The 20,888-nt window shown below is 32.3% G+C and overlaps 1 protein-coding gene across 2 annotated transcripts in view; it reads left to right on the forward strand.

Moving 5' to 3' along the window:
- prex2 (phosphatidylinositol-3,4,5-trisphosphate-dependent Rac exchange factor 2) overlaps positions 1–20,888 on the forward strand; it is a 258,834-nt gene that overhangs the window by 170,310 nt on the left and 67,636 nt on the right. For both annotated transcript variants that reach the window (XM_001923322.6, XM_073940635.1), the window contains exons 32-35: positions 3,062–3,267; positions 10,881–10,983; positions 12,570–12,713; positions 13,027–13,141. In XM_001923322.6, the coding sequence (XP_001923357.1) occupies positions 3,062–3,267; positions 10,881–10,983; positions 12,570–12,713; positions 13,027–13,141 (568 nt within the window). The remainder of the gene's footprint in view (positions 1–3,061; positions 3,268–10,880; positions 10,984–12,569; positions 12,714–13,026; positions 13,142–20,888) is intronic.

Consider the following 20,888-nt stretch of genomic DNA (forward strand, 5'->3'; position numbering starts at 1 on the left):
TGTCAAATATATTTGGACTTCATTGGAAAATGAGAAGATTATTTGTGTGATCAGATCATTTGATGAGTGTCTCATTTGAAGATTTTAAGCAAAGGATATTTTGAGGAATTTGAGTTTTTTTTTTCTTTTTTCACTGAAGAAAAAAGTCAAAAATGCTTTGTTGAGAGAAACAAAACCCTATTAAAGTGTAAGTCACATTTTATAATTTCATTCAGCGATCATTTAAAATGCTTACAAATAGCTGTATGTCTGTATTTTAATTTCTGTTGTGTTTTGTCTGGTGCAAACAGACAAATTGCTTATCACTTTAAATCCTGTCACGTAGCATGTTGTTAGGACACTGGGTTACAATGTAAGCTGCTCACCTAATGTTTATGTTTGTAATATTTATAATTTTTGCTAATTAATAACCATCTTAAGTGGAATTCTGAATCTTCGTCTCCTTTCGGTGGTTGCTACTGTCCTGAGGTCACATTCCGGTACACTAACGCACATTTTCAAAGCAGATTATCTGACTCTAGCATTATTTTTCAGATAAACAGGAATGTTCAATTGGCATGTTTCTTAAATATCTGCAATCAAATTATGGTATTTTTACTTATGAAGAGTCAAAAACCTACAGCACCTTTTAATACTACTGAAACCAGCTGTGTGTTGGATAAATATGTATACTATATATATTACCTCTCATTTGGTATGAATCAAAGTGTTAACGCATTATGATATATAAACTGTTATGTAAAATATGGTAATTTTGAACAAACCCTAAATTTAAAATTCACCGTGGATTGACCGTAGTTGAATTCAAAATAAAATACTACTGTACGATGTAGTATGAAAAAAACATTACTCAAAGTATATGTCCACAAACAAATTAATCTACTAACTAATTAGACAAAAATCAATCAGCAATAGCGCAGCTTAAATGTAACAGTATGTCAGATATGGGATGCAATTTATTATTTGTTCCTTTGAATTTGTATAATTTTCTGTTGTTTCCTTTGCTTTTTATTTAATTTTCAGCTTTGTTTTTTTTTTTTATTTCATTTTATTTTCTGCTGTTTGTTTTGCTTTTTGTATTGTAACATTTGGATTTTCTTTGTTTTGCTTTCTTTAATGTGCTTCATTTGTCTTTGTTTTATTACATTTTCAGCATTGTTTTTGTTTTATTGTCTTTTGCTTTGTGTTTTCTTTGATTGTTTTGTTTAATTATCTGCTGTTTATTTTATATGTTTGTTGTTTTGTTTTATTTTCTGCCGTTTAGTTTTGTTTAAAGTTTTGTCTTGTTATAGAAATACTAGTTTAATGTTGTACTTTTATACATTTTAATACTAGTACTGTAGGTTATGTGACAATAAAAATAACGTACATCTTGTTCATATTTAATTTATACTATTCATAAATTGTAATGCCTGGGCTCACTTCAGAAAGGCACAGGATCACAGGAGTATCAAATACGTTGATTTATTAGCAAACACTTACATAGAAGTACACAGGAATGACATGGGGTGAACACAGACATCAATGTAGACAGACATCCACTGACACAGAATACCGGACGAAGACTGAATGAAACTAAGGGGTATAAATACACAGGGACATGATGACAATAATTACACACAGCGGATGAACACAGGTGAAACACATGAGACTGACTGGTGGCGGAAAAACAGAACAAAGGAACACATGGTGAAGGTCAAACGATGAAAATGAACACACAAGGAAAACAGGGCCTGATATACATACACATCATAATTAAAATTATATATTTTATATTACCTACTCAGACAGTTTGTGATGGCAGAGTGATGACACTGTGTAGCGCTGTCGCCTGACAGCAAGAAGGTCGCCGGTTCAAGCCTCAGCTGGGTCAGTTGGCATTTCGGTGTCGAGTTTGCATGTTCTCTCCATGTTTGCGGGGATTTCCTCTGGGTGCTCCGGTTTCCTCCACAATCCAAAGACATACGCTGTAGGTGAATTGGGTATGCTAAATTGTCTGTAGTATATATGTGTGCATGAGAGTGTATGGGTGTTTCCCAGTAATGTGTTGCAACTGTAAGGGCATCCGGTGCGTAAAACAAATGCTGGATAAGTTGGCGATTCATTGTGGTGTGGTGACCCCAGATTAATAAAACCACTAAGCCAAAAAGGAAATAAATAATTGATTGAACAGTTTGTGATTTTTGGATGCACTGCATTTATAAACTACTTACTCTCACTTTCTCGCTTTCCTTCAGCGTATTCTCTGCTTTAACAGGGGTCTCCACAGCAAAATGAAACACCAATTACTCTGGCATGTACTGTATTTTATGACGCAGATGTCCTTTCAGCCACAACCCAGACACAACTCATGACCCCTAGTACTGGGAAACACCCACATACTCTCTCATTTGCACACACACTCATATGCTAAAGCCAATTTAGTTTATCCAATTCACCTATCCCACATATCTTTGGACTTTGAGGGAAACCAATGGGAACAGGGAGAAACTCTACATAGAAAGACCTCCACTCGAACCTCAGTGGTTACTGTGCTAACCACTGAACCACCCTGCCACCCTTAACTAGACTAATTACTTAATATTGCCCCTAAATAGTTTAAGGGTTATTTACTGTACAGTTGTTATCACAGAATAAACCCTGACAGGGTCTGTAGCAGCTTAATTTGTCATAGTAACAGCTGCTTCCCACATGAGCAAATAATTGGATGCAAATACTCATTCATTCATGCATTTATTCATTCATGTTCCTTTGGCTTAGTGCCTTTATTTATTTAGGGGTTGCCACAGCAGAATGAACCGCCAACTTATCCAGCAAATGTTTTAAGTAGCAGATGCCATTACAGCCGCAACCCAGCGCTGAGAAACACCCGTACACTCTCGCATTCACACACACCCACACACTACGGCCAATTTAGCTTATTCAATTGACCTATATTGCCAGATCGATCAGGGAATGCACACAGCGGAATGAATCGCCAACTATTCCAGCACATTTTACACAGCGGATGCCCTATTTATCTAATTCTAGAGCTAATTCAACTTTATTTCCTCTCTATCAGATTCAGAGATTCAGCTGCGGAGGGACATGGTGTTCAGTCAGAGTCTGGTGGCGGTGGTTTGCTCATTCTCTGAACAGTTGTTGGCCGTGTTAAATCAAGCTCTGAGCACTGAGAGTGAAAGTCATGAAGCCAGTCGCCGCTGGCTGGAGCAGATCTCCTCCGCTGGTCTTCTGTTTCATTTCCAATCGCTGCTCTCCCCAAACCTGGTGAGTATCTGCCACGCTCAGTGGTTTTAAAATAAGCCAAAGCAGCCTTTATAGTGTGACTTTCTGCGTTTGGTCGGATCTGTTTTTGACTGAGGGTCATGTGAGGCACTTGAAGGTTTGTTAAATGTGAAAAGCATCCAAGCAAGATTTTTCACAGACCTCTTAGTTACAGTATTATGGTGTGTCTGTGATGCAGAACCTGTAAAGATGTAGTTTAGCCATGAGAGACCAAGTGTTATACAGATTTTATCAGGGTGAAGGGTGTTGTTAGGCATGGCACGGAGTGTAGCTTGCGAAATGGAATGAGTTTATAAAATGCAATGCACTTTCAGAAAATAAGGTACAAAAGCTGTGACTGGTGCAGCAGCTGTTTAGAGAAGACTCATATTGCATTAAGGCACCAATATGTATGCTTTGGTGTAAATAAGGTACAAAATTGTACCTTTTGAAAATATTACAGAAAGCAAAACACAAATTACCGAAATGCAAAAAACCCTACAAATTACAAATCTTTCTTTGTTGATTTGTTCTGCTTTGTTCTTCTGTCTTCTTTTTCCTTACTTAATTTTCATTTTTTTATTTTATTTTATATTCCTTTGTTTTATTTAGTTTTTAACTGTTTGCTTTTTTATCTTAAAGATTTTTTTTGCTTTGCTTTTCGCTTGATGTTTTTTTCATTTAATATTTTCCTTTAGTTTTTTGCTTTTGTTTTTTTGTTTGTGCTTTGCTTGTTTTGATGTCTTTGTTTACATTTTGTTTTACTGTAAAGCGTTTTTTAACAGCATGGCAAATATAGTATGCAATAAATAATATTATTAATAATTTAATTTCAAATGTACCTACACAGTACTCAAACAGTATGAGATTTTGAATACAATTTAGGTCATTTGCTTTTTTATTTGCACATATTTTTTCTTTAATTTGTTGCATGATAAAACTACAAATTGTATTATACAGGTGAATATAAAATTAATAGACGTTATGTAAAATTTAAATTCCTTTACAAAGAGGTGTTTAATGGTGAGAATATTTCTTTCAGCATCTCTTATTAACATAATAGTTGTAATCAGGGGAGCCGCTGGTCGGTATGGGCACTATGACAACTTAGGTGGTGGCGCGGGCTAAGTGAAGAGTGCAGGGGGCGGAGCGTTGCGCAAAAGTAAAGAGTTGGGGTGTAGCAGATGAAATTGGGGGAGCGGGGTGGAGGGGGGTGGGGCTTTCGAAGACAAAAGTGAAGAGTGGGGGGTGGTCCTTTCATAAAAGAAAGTGAAGAGCTGGGTGGAGGGGGTGGGAATTTCATAAACGAAAGTAAAGAGAGGGGTGGAATGGTGTAGGGCTTTTGCAGACAAAAGGAAGGCCGTACTCACACTATGTACAGTTGCCTCAAACCGGGCCAAAGCACGCTTGTCCCCTCTCCCGTCTCCCCCGATGGCCCGCACTCACATTACAATCGGGCCCAGGCACGCTTACTTCATCGATGCTGCGCTGTTCAGTAACCGCTCTCGCTCAGTCAGCAAGTGGAGATTTCTCTAGTTATATCGCTTTAGTCCTTAGTGATGCGGTGACACACAGTCAGATATTTCGCCGAACAGATCAGACACTTTTCACGCTCATAAACAATCATAAAGCCCTCATGATAGTAATAGTAACATCCTAAATTGTCCTACTTCCAGACCCCGCCACCACCCCCACTCCAAGCCAAGCCCCTGGCTTTTATACCTGATTTCTTATTACTTATTTCTTGTGTCGTTGTTAAGATGATAATACATAACAATTTCCTGGTTATTTTGCAAGATACCAACATGCAATTTAAAGGCTTAACTACATTTGTTTTTTATAGCCAATTTAATAAATGGAAATTGTAAAGAGGGGTTAATAATATTGTATTATTATATTATATTATATTATATTATATTATATTATATTATATTATATTATATTATATTATATTATATTATATTATATTATATTATATTATATTATATTGTATTATTTTATATTATATAATATTATATTATTTTATATTATATTATATTATATTCCTGCTTCAATATTCCGAACTACAATAAATAACACTTTTTTAGTGTTATTATACTAATATTATATATCTGCATATGTCACAAATATTTGAAAAATTATACAAATTTGACAAGGCATAATATTTCTTTCTTTAACTTTAAATTGCACAACTATATGCATACTTGTAATGTTCTCATTTCCACAGACTGATAAATATATGTGATGATATTTTGTTAATGTGTAAGGATCAGTACAGCTGCAACTTAGCATCTGACCCACACATTACTTTACACATTCAATGACTGACATAGCTCTTCATTTACCAGAAAAGAGTGTAGGGAGACAGACAACATCCCTGAGCTACTTTCTTTCTTTATTTGTTCTCCTCCCTGCAGATTACATCTGCTTTTTGTTTACCTCAAACCCGCCACAAGGTCAGATCCACTTCTGTGTGTTGCAACCCAGTGGAGTTTGCTGTCTTATTGAATTGATGACTGTAGCCAAGCGTGTTTTTCAAACAACTGGCAATTCACACAATCGGCAGGCATCTTGACAGACAGGATAATGCAGGATTATCATGTCTTATAAAGTGTTTCTGTCTGTGGCTTCGAGTCCTGATCAGATTTCACCTGCCTGTGATGGATTATTTCTTTATTTGTGCGCCTTAGGTTTGCTCTTTATGCAAAAAATGTATTCGCAACCAGAGTCACTTTTTTTATGACAGAGGTGTAATGTAAAATGTAAATGCTTCTCTGCCAAAAGGATGATTATTTCTCTAGGTGTTCTCTAGGAATATTTTATAGAAAACCTCAAATTATGACATAACTCACGTCAATCCAAACCATTCTGGTTTCTGTTTTCAATTGGAAAGTGGAAATGTGGAATACTATTCTACTAATATACTATAGTGGTGGCCTAAAGTTTAGAGAGTTAGACTTGTAAGCCAAAGGTTGTGGATTTGAGTCTCAGTACTGGGACTGTAAATGGGGAAATTGAATGTGCAATGCTCTCAACATGACTGAGGCGAGACTCTTATGTCTGTGTGTTCACTCAAAGTCTTAAATTTAAATTGGGGGGGGGGGACTAACAACAGGAGGGTCGTTTTAACATTCAAGCACATGTAAAAGTGGAAGCCTGACGTAATTAATGCATCTTAGGACAACAGACATGATGTTTATATATGCAAATCAGCATGTTTACTGTGTCACACATCAGATGCTGAAATACAGTATATCTGTGGTTGTTGTGTGTATGGCATTCTTCCACAGAGTATATACAGTCAAAACTCTAGCTTTTTGTTTCTTGATTAATCATAAATCGGCCATAAATTAGGTTGGTGTCATGATCTCATTCCTTTTGAGTGCGCATGCCCATTAGCTTGGGTACCCTGAAAAAATGCAGATTTTGTTTAAATCAAACGTTTAGATAATAACACTTATGAGACAGTTGCTTAAATCTATTGGTGATTCTAGCTATATAATGCATTCGTAAGGTTGGACAACAGTTTTGGAGAATTTGATGTTTCCCCATTCAGCCCAAGCATACTGCCCGAGAGACATTTCCATGTGAAAAGACTTGCCCTAAAGGGATTTTGACCAAAAACATTGTCAAAACATTCCATGCGAATTTAGTGCTTCAACTGTAATCATAAAAAAATCACTCCAAGAAGACATTTCTTTGGCAAAAAAACACTATATAAACAATTCTTCCGTGCCAGATTTGGGTGTGAGTTTACTACAGGCTCTAATGGCAATACAGCGGCTTGCCCATAGCAAACTTGCACATTTGAATCAGAAGACATATATTGTATTATTTATATAATTGTTATTATTATTAATATTATTATTATTTATTTTTGCCTCACAAATGTGTCTTTGGAGCTTTACATGATTACTTTTAAACCATCAAAGTTATTTTCCTCTTTTACCATCACAATTATTAAAATGAATGAAAATAAATTCAAAGATATTCATGTTTTTTTGTATATGTATGTTATCGTCTCACTATTCTGACTGATATATGAAGATTGATCTTAATCCTGGATTTCTGACTTTTCTTTTTGGAATTGTGAGTTTACATCTCAAATATTTAATTCAATTCAATTCAATTTACTTTTATTTGTATAGCGCTTTTACAATGTAGATTGTGTCAAAGCAGCTTCACATAAAATATCAAGTATCTTACTTTTGTCCCGACATTCCAAACACCAAAATAACGAATACATTATTTTAAACATTATTTTAAATGCATTATTTTAACTTTTTCTTGGAATTCAGATTTTTTTTTTCTGTCTCTGTAAAAATCTGTTTAAATATTACAATTTATATTTTAAATATAACATTATAAATATGCAAATTCTAATGTTTTTTCTTCTTTATATATTTTAGAATTCTCATTATATATTGCAATTCTTATTTTTTTTACTAAATGAGTTTTTAGAGTGCTCAGCATATATAAGTACACCCCTCACAAATCTATTTTTAAATTTATAGTTTAAATAGGGAGCTGTACAATATTATATTTGTGCATATACATTAGGTTAGTTAGTATTAATGTCAAATCTTGAGCTTATCTAACAAAATAACTTACAGTTACAGTCCAAAAACTAGTAAACCCAAATTTATGTTTAGAAAAAATATTATATATAATTATACAAATACAAAATATTATACAAATTTAAAAAAAAGAGAAAGAGAGAGAACATTTTTTTTTTTGCAATATTTTGCTTAAGTTTAATTGTATTATGTTTCAATTTCTAAATATGTTTGGTGACTATAAATTATATTATACTACTATTATATAAATTTTCAAAATGGGGTGTACTCAATTATGCTGGGCACTGTGTCTCTCAATTCTACTTTAAACGATGAATAATAAAAATATACAGTTGAACAATTGATAAAGTATATTAAGACAGTCATATTAAGCTCCAACAAGTAGTCAAACCCTAGCAGTGAAGCTCAGTTAACACTAAAACATACTAAACCCACATGGAAAATGCAGATTCTCCAGTCTTACAGTAGATCTCCACAGCACTGATGCACTTCCTCCTCCAGCGAACACACTCCGGTGAGGGAGAGCAGGCAGCAGCCATAACCCCAAGCTAATTTCTTGACATAATTTCACTTGGCAGCTTTGTAGGCCCTTAGATGAAAGAACTGTGGCATCTGGCACATAGAGATCTTGGAAAGAGTCGACCCACGTACTGTACAGCAGCAGGCAAAGGTGTCGCTTTCAGATGGAAGACGAGTGCTCCCATTCTCACTCCACACTTGTACAGATTTGTATGTGGCTGGTCATATTCACAGCCACGGGGAGACTGTTTACGTGGAGAAAGTATGGAATGAATATGAGTCTCTCTGCTTGTGCTCCTATTCAGTGTGTATGCCAAAAAGGAGTCAAAATATTTTTTTTGTTGATATATTTCACTTGTACCATCACAATTTCAGTGTCGTTTATCATTAATGCCTCATGCCTATTTTAGGGTTACTGCAGAGTCTTAAAAAGTTTTTAAAAAGTACAAATATTACTTAATGTCCTAAATTTAATGATGTATTTTGTTCAAAGTATTAAAGTTTAATTAAATCATTTGATTTAAGTAAAATCAAATGATTATATTAATTAACTAATTTGGTAACACTACAGTATGTTCAGTTAATGTTAGTTATTGTATTTACGCACATGAACAAACAATAAACAGTGCTTGAATGCACGGTGAGTTAACAAGAACTAACAATGAACAATTTTATTTTCATTAACTTTAACAATGTTGTATATTCAATTAAAAAGATGAATAAATACAGTAATAAATGTATTGTTCATCATTTGTTGATTTTATGACTAACATTAAAGGGATAGTTCACCCAAAATGAAAATAAACTCCCTATTTTTTCACCCTCAAGTAGTTCTGAACTTGGTTATTTTCTCCTGTTAAACAATATTTTAAAGAAAGCTGGAAACCTTTAACCATTGACTTCCATATTAGGAACAAACAAATACTTTGGAAGTCAATGGTTAAATGTTTTGTTTCGGCATTTTTCAAAATATCTTCTTTTATGATCCACAGAAGAAAATTGTAAAGCTTTAAAACAAGTAAAGGGAGATCAAATAATGACAGAATTTTCAGTTTTGGGTGAACTATTCCTTTAAATATGTGTTGCATATTGTAAAGTGTAAACAAAATACATCTGTAATTTTTTTTCTTTTTAGATGATAAACCTTTTATTTAATTAATTAGTTGCTTTTGGAGTTGCTAATTGATTAAATGTAGGCATATATAAACGACATAAATTGTGGATCAATTTGGAGGATACCCTTAAAAACATTTGCTTTCAGTAAACCTCATGAAATGCCACACTAAAAAGTAACCAAAACATCCCATAGTACACAGTGATGAGATTATTAATTGTCACAATAATGCAAAATATAGGAATGTAACAACATAGTGATTTTAAATAAACTTTTTTTTTTCATTAAAAACTGGTTATTTACTTTGGTCATTTTGTAAATGCTAACAATTAATTTACAATTCTACACTTTTATATATACAACAAATTGTTTACTTAATGCAAAAGTTCAGAAAAAGACATACTTCCCTTAAAAATGCACAAACTCTGTCATGCCAACTCATGCTACATACAGTTGAACTCAGAATTATTAGCCCCCTTTGATTTTTTTGTCTTTTTTTAAATATTTGCCAAATGATGTTTAACAGAGCAAGGGAATTTTCACAGTATGTCTGATGTTATTTTTTTTGTCTGGAGAAAGTCTTATTTGTCTGTTTCGGCTAGAATAAAAGCAGTTTTTAATGTTTTATGAGGCATTTTATGGTCAAAATTATTAGCCTCTTTAAGCTAATTTGTTTTCCGACTGTCTAAAACAAACCATCATTATACAATAACTTGCCTAATTACCCTAACCTGCCTATTTAACCTGATTAACCTAGTTAAACCTTTAAATGTCACTTTTTAGCTGTACAGAAGTGTCTTGAAAAATATCTAGTAAATATTATGTGCTTTCATCATGGCAAAAATAGAATTATTAGAAATACAGTAAGTTATTAAAACTATTGTTTTTAGAAATGTGTTGAAAAAATCTTCTCTCCATTAAACATAAATTGGGGGAAAAATAAACAAGGGGGCTAATCCCCTGAATTATTAGCCCCCCTGTTTATTTTTCCCCCAATTTATCAGGTTAATAATTCTGGCTTTAACTGTATATTGAAGATGAAATATCATGCTACATATGTTTTCTCCCACAAAGACATTTAATGTGAGCTATTTTGAGCTGAATTAACAGGGTTATTATTGAAATAGCAAGTTCATTTGTATGTAATTAAGGGGAATTTGTAGTGTAAGCTTATTTAAATTAAATATGATAGATGGCATTATGAATAAAAATATGACCAACTATTTATAACAAAATAACAAAATATACATATACTGTTGGTCTTCATTTTCATTCATAACGATATTAAAATGAACTTTAAAGTCTTATTTTTGACTAAACCTTGCTATTAATAATATACGAGGAAGCTAATTCGTAATTCATTAGTAGTAAATGATGATTTGGTGTTTTTGTCATTGTTTCTTTAGACAGATGAGCAGGCCATGCTGGAAGACACGCAGGTTGCTCTCATGGACCTGGAGAAGGTCACTTTCTGCTTCCGGCAGTTTGAAGGAGAGCCTCTTGTTGCTAGTGAGTACTAAAGAAGCAGCTTACTGTGGTATTGTACATTTTTCAAATCATTATGTTTTATGGGTCCCTAAAGGGTGCTTTAACATATAAAGTATACCTTTAATATGCTTGCTTTTGTAATTCTTAAAAAAGAAGCTCTGTGGTATCTATATTGAATTAAAAATATCATTAAATACACTCTACTTGAACAGTATTTTTTTTATTATGATTTATTCAATTTCTTTCAGCTTAGTCCCTTATTTATCAGGAGTTGCCACAGCGGAATTAACCGCCAACTATTTTGGCATATGTTTTACGCAGCATAATTAAAATTATGATTTCCCCCCTATATTTATATTTAATTAATATTAGGGATGTCCCGATCAGTTTTTTTTTTTTTGCCCTCAAGTCTGAGTTCAAGTCATATGATCTGATACTTCTATAATACATAAAAAAAAGAACAAAGAAGATTGAAGAAAAAGATCCAGCATGTTCCTTTTTTTTATTAATTCACTAATTCTAACATTCAACAACTCTGTTAACAAACAGAGCGCTTCTGTAAGGCGGCTTTAACAGTTAAGCAATAAATAACATTCTTCACTTTTCGACTTTAGTGCAACAGTAAATATAAAAAAAAAAAATCTAATATAAAAACAAATAGCACCTCAACTTAAAACACTCAGCAGGCAATCCCAAGTTTACACATCTCAAGGTTTGCTATAGCAATGTTGTTGTCATATACCTTTTAATACCTCCAGACTGCCGACATACTTGAGCTTTCCACTTTAAGCTGCTTCTGTGTAATACTTTGCCGACATTTAACAAAAAAGTCTCTGCAACAAAGTGATGTCATGCCGCACACGTTCCTGTTTGTGTGTGAAGTCAAGAAAGAGGTCTAACTCTGTGCCACTGCATAACTATTGATGTGTTATAAAATAATGAGAAAATAATTTGAGGCCTGATCTGCAGGTAATGTCCAATTTCGATCAAACCCTGATTTCCGATCTTGACATCCCAAATTAATATAGCAAAACATGTCTTTCATATATTTTTCTAATATATATATATATATATATTTTTTTAATTGGGCTGTAAATTTTGAAATATAATATGGCATATGCTATTTCTATTTTTAAATTTTGTCATTCACGTTGAAAAAAAAAACATTTAAAAAAATGTATTTATATCCTTTTTTTTGCTCCATCGATATATATTTTTTCTATTAAAGATATTTGTATTTATTTTAATGTTGTTATATATTTTTAATTCAATTACTGCAAGCACACTTTCTACCTAATTATATAGTAATTTCTATTTATTTTAAATTTATTTAATTTTCCATTTATATTGAGAGAAAGTGTAAGAAAGCATACATATCTAATTTATAAGTGAGATTTCACTCCTTCAAGTGATCAAACAGTAATAATATTTTTTTAATAACACTTTATTCTTTTGCATTTGTAATGAAATAATTACAGTGAATTCATATTGCAAAAACACACCTTTTTAGCAAAACTTAAGTATTAAAAATGTCACTTGGGAATTGTGTTTGCATAAAGTATCTTATTCTCTCTCTGTCATGCTGATGGCTGATTCTGTCTTTTCAGACATGCCTATCTCATACCAGGTGGAGGGCACACGACAGGCTTTGAAGGTCTGCTTTTTCCTAGAGGCGTTTTACTTCCAGCAGTTGCCCCAGAGACTGAGGCATGGCGGCAGCTTCAAAATATACCCCGTCCTGTTCACTCAGGGTATGGACACACTTAGCCTAAAGCACAACAAAAAAAAAATTGTGCTTTTCAATGTGAAGCCAGTGATCATTGCAACTATAAAAAATAACAATAATGTAAACATATTATTTTGATTATTGCAACGTATTATATATTATACCCACTTTATATACTGACATTTCTAAAAATATATTTCCAAATCAGATGTTTCAGCCTAATTTATAACAGATATAGATAGATAGATGGATGGATGGATGATGGATGGATGGATGGATGGATGGATGGATGGATGGATTTTGAAAATCCAAAGTTTTACATCATCTTTCTTCCACAGCCTTGGAGAGCATGGAGGGATATTATTACAGAGAAAACGTGTCAGTGGAGGAGTATCAGGCTCAGATCAATGCGGGCTCTCTGGAGAAGGTCAAGCAGTACTACAAGAGACTCCGGTAAGCCTGATTCAGCTGTCAGTCAAACCTCAACTCTTCTCTACACCTTCAGGCCTGATGAGCTGGGAATTTTGAAAGATTTGGATAGTAATGGTCATAGTGGCTCAGTTGGATTTTTGACAGATGGGCAGTAAAAGTAAAAAAAAAAAAAGAAAGTGGTCAAGTTCTAGTTTATAGATCAGTTTGGAAGATACATAACGCTATACCGTAGCAGGCTCGTAGCCAGCCTGGTAAATGGGGTGTTTTTTTTCTCTCAAAAAGTGGACATTTTTGCAGTTATTCACTTTATTTTTTTAACTATTTGGTTTAAACACTGCATGTACAGTATGTGTCATTTTAAGCACTATTTTTGCTGGATTAGCTAGTCAGGTGGTCATCATAACCGCACTTTTTGATGTACCAAAATCATTTCCTAAAGATTTAGAATAAAGAAATATTAAAAAAAAGAAATAAACTTATTTTTATGGTTTATTTTTAAAATAAAAATTCATCACATCATATATCATTAGGGAAAAAAAGGAATCTGTAAAGACTTTAAATTAAAAACTGCTTATTAATTCAAAGAAAATAGTTTTTTTATTAAGCAAATAACAAACTGGCCAGCACATTCAACTTTCCTGTCAGAATTTGGCCACTTCCATAATAATAATAAACAAATAATAATAATAATAATAATAATAATAATAATAATAATAATAATAATAATAATAATAATAATAATAACAATAATAATAATAATAGTAATAATAATAATAACAATAAACAAACAACAACAACAACAACAACAACAACAATAATAATAATAATAATAATAATAATAATAATAATAATAATAATAAATAATAATAATAAACAAACAACAATGATGATAATAATAATAATAATAATAATAATAATAATAATAATAATAATAATAATAATAATAATAATAATGTAGAGCTTGCTGCTTTTTCTAGCCTCTCTTGTAAAAAGTACATTTGAAAAATCATGGATAACAACAAGCCTAATTATTTAAATAAAACAACCCAGTGAATATATTATAATTCTATATTTTTTATACGATTTTATTACAATGCTATTTTAATTGAGATTTGCAGCTGTCTTTATAAGAATTGTATAAAAATTAAAACACAAGTTACTATTATTATTATTATTATTATTATTATTATTCATTCATTTTTTTTCTTTTCGGCTTAGTCCTTTTATTAATTTGTGGTCGCTACAGCAAAATGAACCGCCAACTTATCCATATGCATATGTTTTATGCAGATGATGCCCTTTCAGCTGCAACCTATAACTAGGAAACACCCATACACTCCCATGCACACACATACACTACGTACAATTTAGCTTACCCAATTCACTTATAGCGCATGTCTTTGGACTTGTGGGGGAAACCGGAACACCCGGAGGATCACCACGTAAACACTGGGAGAACATGCAAACTCCACACAGAAATGCCAACTGACCCAGACAGGGCTTGAACCATTGACTTTCTTGCTTTGAGGTGATTGTCTACCCACTGTGCCACCGAGATGTCCTATTATTATTATTATTATTATTATTATTATTATTATTATTATTATTATTATTATTATTATTATTATTAGTAGTAGTAGTAGTAGTAGTATTATTATTAGTATTATTGTTGTTGTTTTTGTTGTTGTTGTTGTTATTGTTGTTGTTGTTGCTATTATTATTGAGAATTGAGAATCAGAAGATATCATCAGTTTTGTATTTAAAGCAAGAATGCCATTTTCAGCAGTTAACCGAATCTCAAAGCTTTCGCAGTCTGACTTTTTGCCCATAATTATTATTATGTCAGCCTATTTATTTAATAAGTTTTGTATGTTGAAATGAAGACGGCTTTGCCCTCAGACCTCAAGATGAGTTCAGTTCATCAATCTGCCAAAACTAACTGTATTTCATACCCTCAAATAATGTCTCAGATTCACTATATGGTCAGAAACATATAATATTCCCAACCAGTGAATTTCAGACATAATTTTACTCCCCCTTCATCTTCCTTCAGTCCTTTAGTTGCACGTTTAAGTCATCCAGAGGCCTCTAGAGACATTAAAAAGCCTGCTGAAACATGTAAGTCATTTCCAAACCCTAAACATCAGCACTAATACTCAGAATATGAGTGAATTTGATATGTTTATGGAAAATAATCATCGTGCAGGACTCTAATAACATGGTCTCAGAGCAGCTGATGTTTGTTTTATAGCCCACAAGGTAAGCATCTGGTGTAGATTTTGTCGTAACGGGTTACAATATGCTGAGGTCAGCCAAGTTTCATTGTGTTATGCTTGCCATAGGGGGATTTTACTGCTGGCATGTCAATATAAGCAAAATTACCATTCGTTAAGCTCGTTCGTAAACTTGGACATACAAATAGAGTTGCTACTTCCTTACATTGACTGTCAGTAGGATTTCATCTTTTCCTAATTAGAATACTATTTTGATAGGTTTTTAGAAATGACCAATTTACATAATGTCAATAGCATGTCTCATTGGCAACTGGTGGATGCATGTGTCCATATGAGCTATTTGTTTTTGTAACTGTGTGTGTTATTTAGTTTCAAAATGTGCATAGGATGCAGTTTGTATTAATTCTAGAACCACTGAGGTGTTCATTTTGACCGTTTTAAATTGTTGCGATTTAATAACTGTTAAATAAAACACACATACCAATAATTGCTTGACATTTACTAAATATATCTATATTTTCTTTTAAAATTGTATTTTATTAACATTACACAACAATAAAGAGCCTAACTTTACATTTTATAGATTGTATTTTGAGTGTGATTGCTGAATTAAATACGAGGACAGACATTCAAAGCTTAAAGGTGCAGTAGGTTATTGTCTTCAGAAACATTTTTGTTGTGCTGGTTGAAAGTCTCTTCACATTTCTATAGTATTGATTAAAGTAAATGATCTACAGGCATTTATACATTTTTTTTTTTAATATTCTGGGTAAGGCATAAGTCTAAAAATTTCCATGACTATGATAAGTAGCCCAATCTGTCTGTCAACAAATGTAGATTTGTACATATGCGCACCCCTGTTGACACAGACAGATCCGTCATTCGCACATGCACACACGTTCACGTGCACACAAGAGCATGACAGCAGTAAAAACAAATGCTGAATCAAAACTTTTAAAAATCATGAATCAATATTGGAGTTACTTTTGTACACTGGAGGAATGATGACACCAAGGCTAAAGTATTTCTTTTAGACAGGTAATGTTACATTTTGAAACTATTTTAGTCATCAAAGCTTATGCAGATTTTGCTATGAATGGGCTATATGCACAAAAGTGTTGTTCAGCCACTGAAATCATCTGGCAAAAGATTGATGTGACTATTGTCAATTTCAAAAGGGACCTTTGACAGCATAGATATTGTAGATTTTTATTTAGTTTAACAACAAAACATAAGTAAATAGCTCTAAATTCTACCTACACTGCGTTACTGAGGTGAAGTTCCTTTTATATTTACATTGGTTTATTATTGAACTATGCCAACCGGTGACACGGTCCCTATGTTGTTTACGGTGCTTCTTTGAATATTCGGTCTGAAATTGAATTTCAGACTTAAGACGAAATTTAAATATTCGGTTTGAAATTGAACTTAGTAATAATTTTAGTTTTTGCACGCTGCCAGTCAAACACTTAGCAGGACAAAGCCCATGAGAGAGTGTGCTCAGCGATCCTTACTTGCGTGAATTATTGCACATTATGGCAAGTTTTGCTTGCTAAAAAACTGAAAACAAGCTAGATGTAATACTGTTTAGTATTATAAAGTACAATAAAAGTTTTCTAACTGGCGACTGACATGATCTAGTGGGCTGCCTTTTGTCATCTTTATTGTGCGCGTTCGTGATTTCAGGAGGCCTGGCTTTGGACTGCAAGGGAGGGACTGTGTTTTCAAAGCTGTTATGCTAGCGATTAGCATTTTGGTTGATCACCTACTGCACCTTTAATTTTATTATGGCAATAGAAGCTTTTAATGGAAAAGTGACAATATGACTTATATAAAAACGGTCAAACTTACCCTTATAGTAATTCTAGCAATGATAGAGTTCTTGTAGTTCCAGTGTTAAAGAAACACTAGAGAATTAGGAAAGGCCAACATTTATTAATGGATGTTATTATGTAAGGTTTTCTTTCATTAAAATATCCAAAAATCATTATAACATTTACATTTAAAGAACTTTCTTGAAATAAAACACATATCTATAATTGCCTGCCTTTTACTAAATAAAATATGTGTATATTTTCTTTACTAAACATGTGTATTTTAAATATTACATATTTATACTGTATATGTATCAAATAACATTGTTATTTTATTAAAATTACACAACATAAAATAACCTAACTGTACATTAAAAGGAAGTATTACTAAAATAATGTATTTTAGGGTGAAGACTTAATTAAATATGATGACAGAAATTTAAAGCTTAATTTTTATATCTTAATAGAAGCTTTGAATGTAAATATGATGTCTTATATGAGAACGGTCAAACTTACCACTATAGTAACTTTAGCAATTGTAGAATCCTGGTAGTTCATTGTTAAGTAAATACTAGCGAATGAAGAAATGTCAACATTTACTGAAGAATGTCATGTAAGAATAAAAATCATTGCAATTGAATAGCTTTGTTGAATTAAAACACTCATATCTATAATTGCCTGCCTTTTACTAAATATGTGTATATTTCCTTTACTAAATATGTGTATTTTAAACATTACATATATATGTATCAAATAACGTTGTTTTATTAAAATTACACAACACAAAAGAGCCTAACTATACATTTATACAGTAGGCAGTATTACCGAAAATATTGTATTTTAGGGTGATGAATAATTGAATATGATGACAGATATTCAAAGCTTAAATTTAATGTCTCAATAGAAGCTTTAAATGTAAACATGATGTGACAATATGACGTCTTATATGAAAACTGTCAAAATGGCCACTAAGGTAATTCAGGTAGTTTGAGAATTCTGGTAGCTCCAGTGTTAAGGAAACACTAGTGAATGAGGAAAGGCCAAAAATGATTATAACACTGTCCCCTTGATCCTCCATTTTCCATATGGGATCACGACTGGAAGAACCGGACATGGTGGACCATGGCATAATAAAAGCTCTGCTGCTTTCATGTCGCGGCACACTCACCTCGCATCAGCAATTCCTTAGAGGTTTCATTTCGATTTAACATCTTTCAGTATTCGGTTACTTATTTTGTAATAATACATTTTGAATATTTTAGCTCCATGTCCACGAACATGATTTCTGCAGGAGTCTCAAAAGATGTAATAAAGATGATAACTCCCATAATTCCAAACTCAGGTATAGCATAATCAAAATACACCTTTGTTTGTTGTGAATACACACCCTCTATTGGCAAAAATGACATATAATGCCTTTTTAGGCTTAAGTCTTTTAATTATTAATCCACTTCATCTGTTTTTCCAAACCTCACATGATAAACACTTTTATATTTATACAATTATACACATATTTATTCTTGCTCTTTAGCTAAATAGCAGTTGAGTTACAGTACATACATGTAGATGATATGCTAATTAATTTCAGATAATTAATGATCTGATTAAGCTATCCAAAACAAAGCAACATGATTGCAAACTGAAGCTGGTTCTGTTTCTCAAAGCATGGTTTCTTTGCCTGTAAGATGGATGTATTTCACAACAATGCAAGTTAATGACATTCATGCTTAATCAATCATCTATGTGGTGTATCAGTTTGAAGGATTATCAGCAATTAATAGATGGTTGATTAATTGTTGTCATCGCTCATGTGCACACACTGTTTTAGCTAGGCTTGTCAGCATCATTCAGGGTATAGTGCTGAGTCATTATCGACACTGTGCTCTCTGGCATATTGGCATTTGGAAAAAGTCTATCTATATTCCAGTAATAATGCAATCCTTCAGAACCTTTTTCACGGCCCTTGCTGTCTGAGCATTGATATTGGCATTGTAGGCCGAGCTTGAAGCATTTGTATCGACAAAATGTGAAGCGCGAACACTGAATGAGAAAAAGGCAAATCTGCTCCTTCTTCAAAATGTCACTGTTCAGATATTAATATGACAATGAGATGACTGTTCATGTTTTTTTTATAATTCTAAACAGTCTGCTTTTCTTTTTTGGTGCAACAATTTCACTTTTATGGCAAAGAATAGGTTCTTGTCATTGCCTTTAAGTTAAATAACTGAATATAAATATACAGTAGGAGGTTGAGAAAAATGCTGCATTAACTCTTCATATATATGCTTCTGTTGAACCACAATTTGAAGGCAATATCTGAAATTTAATCTAATTAATAATTATGTTTTTCAGCTTTAAGTTATTGTTTTTTTTTTGTATATGCTTTTTTCTTCTCTAAATATATATAGTTATAGCTGTTGTTATACACATAGCTATAGTTTTAAATATACCAAAGTGAGTGTACCTCCAGTATGTATGTAATTTATATCAACATATACTGACTGATGTCATATAATAAGCACAAAACAAGCTTGATTTGAAAATAACAAACACATGTCGGGTCTCAGAGTTTAGCATTTATGTCTTACAGCTTTGATTCATTTGGTCGTTATGTTTCTTAAATATCTTGCCATTAGGTTGGTTTGGCAAAAGTATGAAAATTATGGGAAAGATGTTTTTAGTTTAAGTATGAAAAAGATGGGACAGAGATGTTTTAATAACATCTCTTCTGTAGCAGAAATGACTTTGGAGTTGAATTTATTTGCATGTATAGTACTTTTTGGGGGGCAAAATCGCTCAAAATATCTAATGAATGTTTGGGAAGAAATGTCTTGATTTATTATTAAATGCTTTTAATGCTTTAGTTGTTGCATTAAATTTCTTTAATGTTTTTTTTCCATGCAGTGACTCAGTGAAATGATAATTCATCTTAGATTTTGCTGGGAAAAACAGCGTTTTAACCATTTAAGCACAAATTTGTAGTATCATTATATTTCGGGCCTGTTTTTTATTTGTTTATTTATATTATTATTTAAGTAGATTGATAATTTTGACATCAATATAAATATTAAAAGAAAGTAAATATCTTGTTAAATATTTAAAAGTAAAGCAATACAAAAATGTTTATTGGGTGCCAAATCAGCATTTTACTGTAAAAATGGAGGGTTCCACACAATTAATTTGTGTAGTACAAAAACAAAAGTAGATTGAACATAAAATAATTAAGCTGTCCAAAATTATTTTAAGAATTGAATGGTTTTATAAGTAGTTTGAATAAACAGCAAAAATAATTGTTTTGAGTGTATAACATGACACTGAAGACAGAAACTACATTTTAATAAGATAATAGTTTATTTAAAAAATAGAATATATTTACATTTACATTTACATTTAGTCATTTAGCAGACGCTTTACTATCAAAACAAAACTTCATTTCAGTGTATAATCGAGAACCTATTGTATTTTTGTGTTACCCTTATATTTTTTCTTATATTTTGTAGAGTCAGAAAGACAGAAATATATGAAGAAAATAAATAGAAAGAAAAACTGTTCGTGTGAGGGAAAAGTGCAGCTACAGTAGATTGGAGAATGCTAAAATATACTGACACTAAGAGATACAGTTATTCAGCTGGTTCAGAGCTTTTTCTTTATTTACTAGAATGCTAGATTTCACATTCAACACTATGTTAGTTCACATTATCAGTGCACAGCTCTGGAAGC

Source organism: Danio rerio, chromosome 24 (genome assembly GCF_049306965.1).
Source record: "Danio rerio strain Tuebingen ecotype United States chromosome 24, GRCz12tu, whole genome shotgun sequence".
In the NCBI taxonomy this organism is placed as follows: domain Eukaryota; kingdom Metazoa; phylum Chordata; class Actinopteri; order Cypriniformes; family Danionidae; genus Danio; species Danio rerio.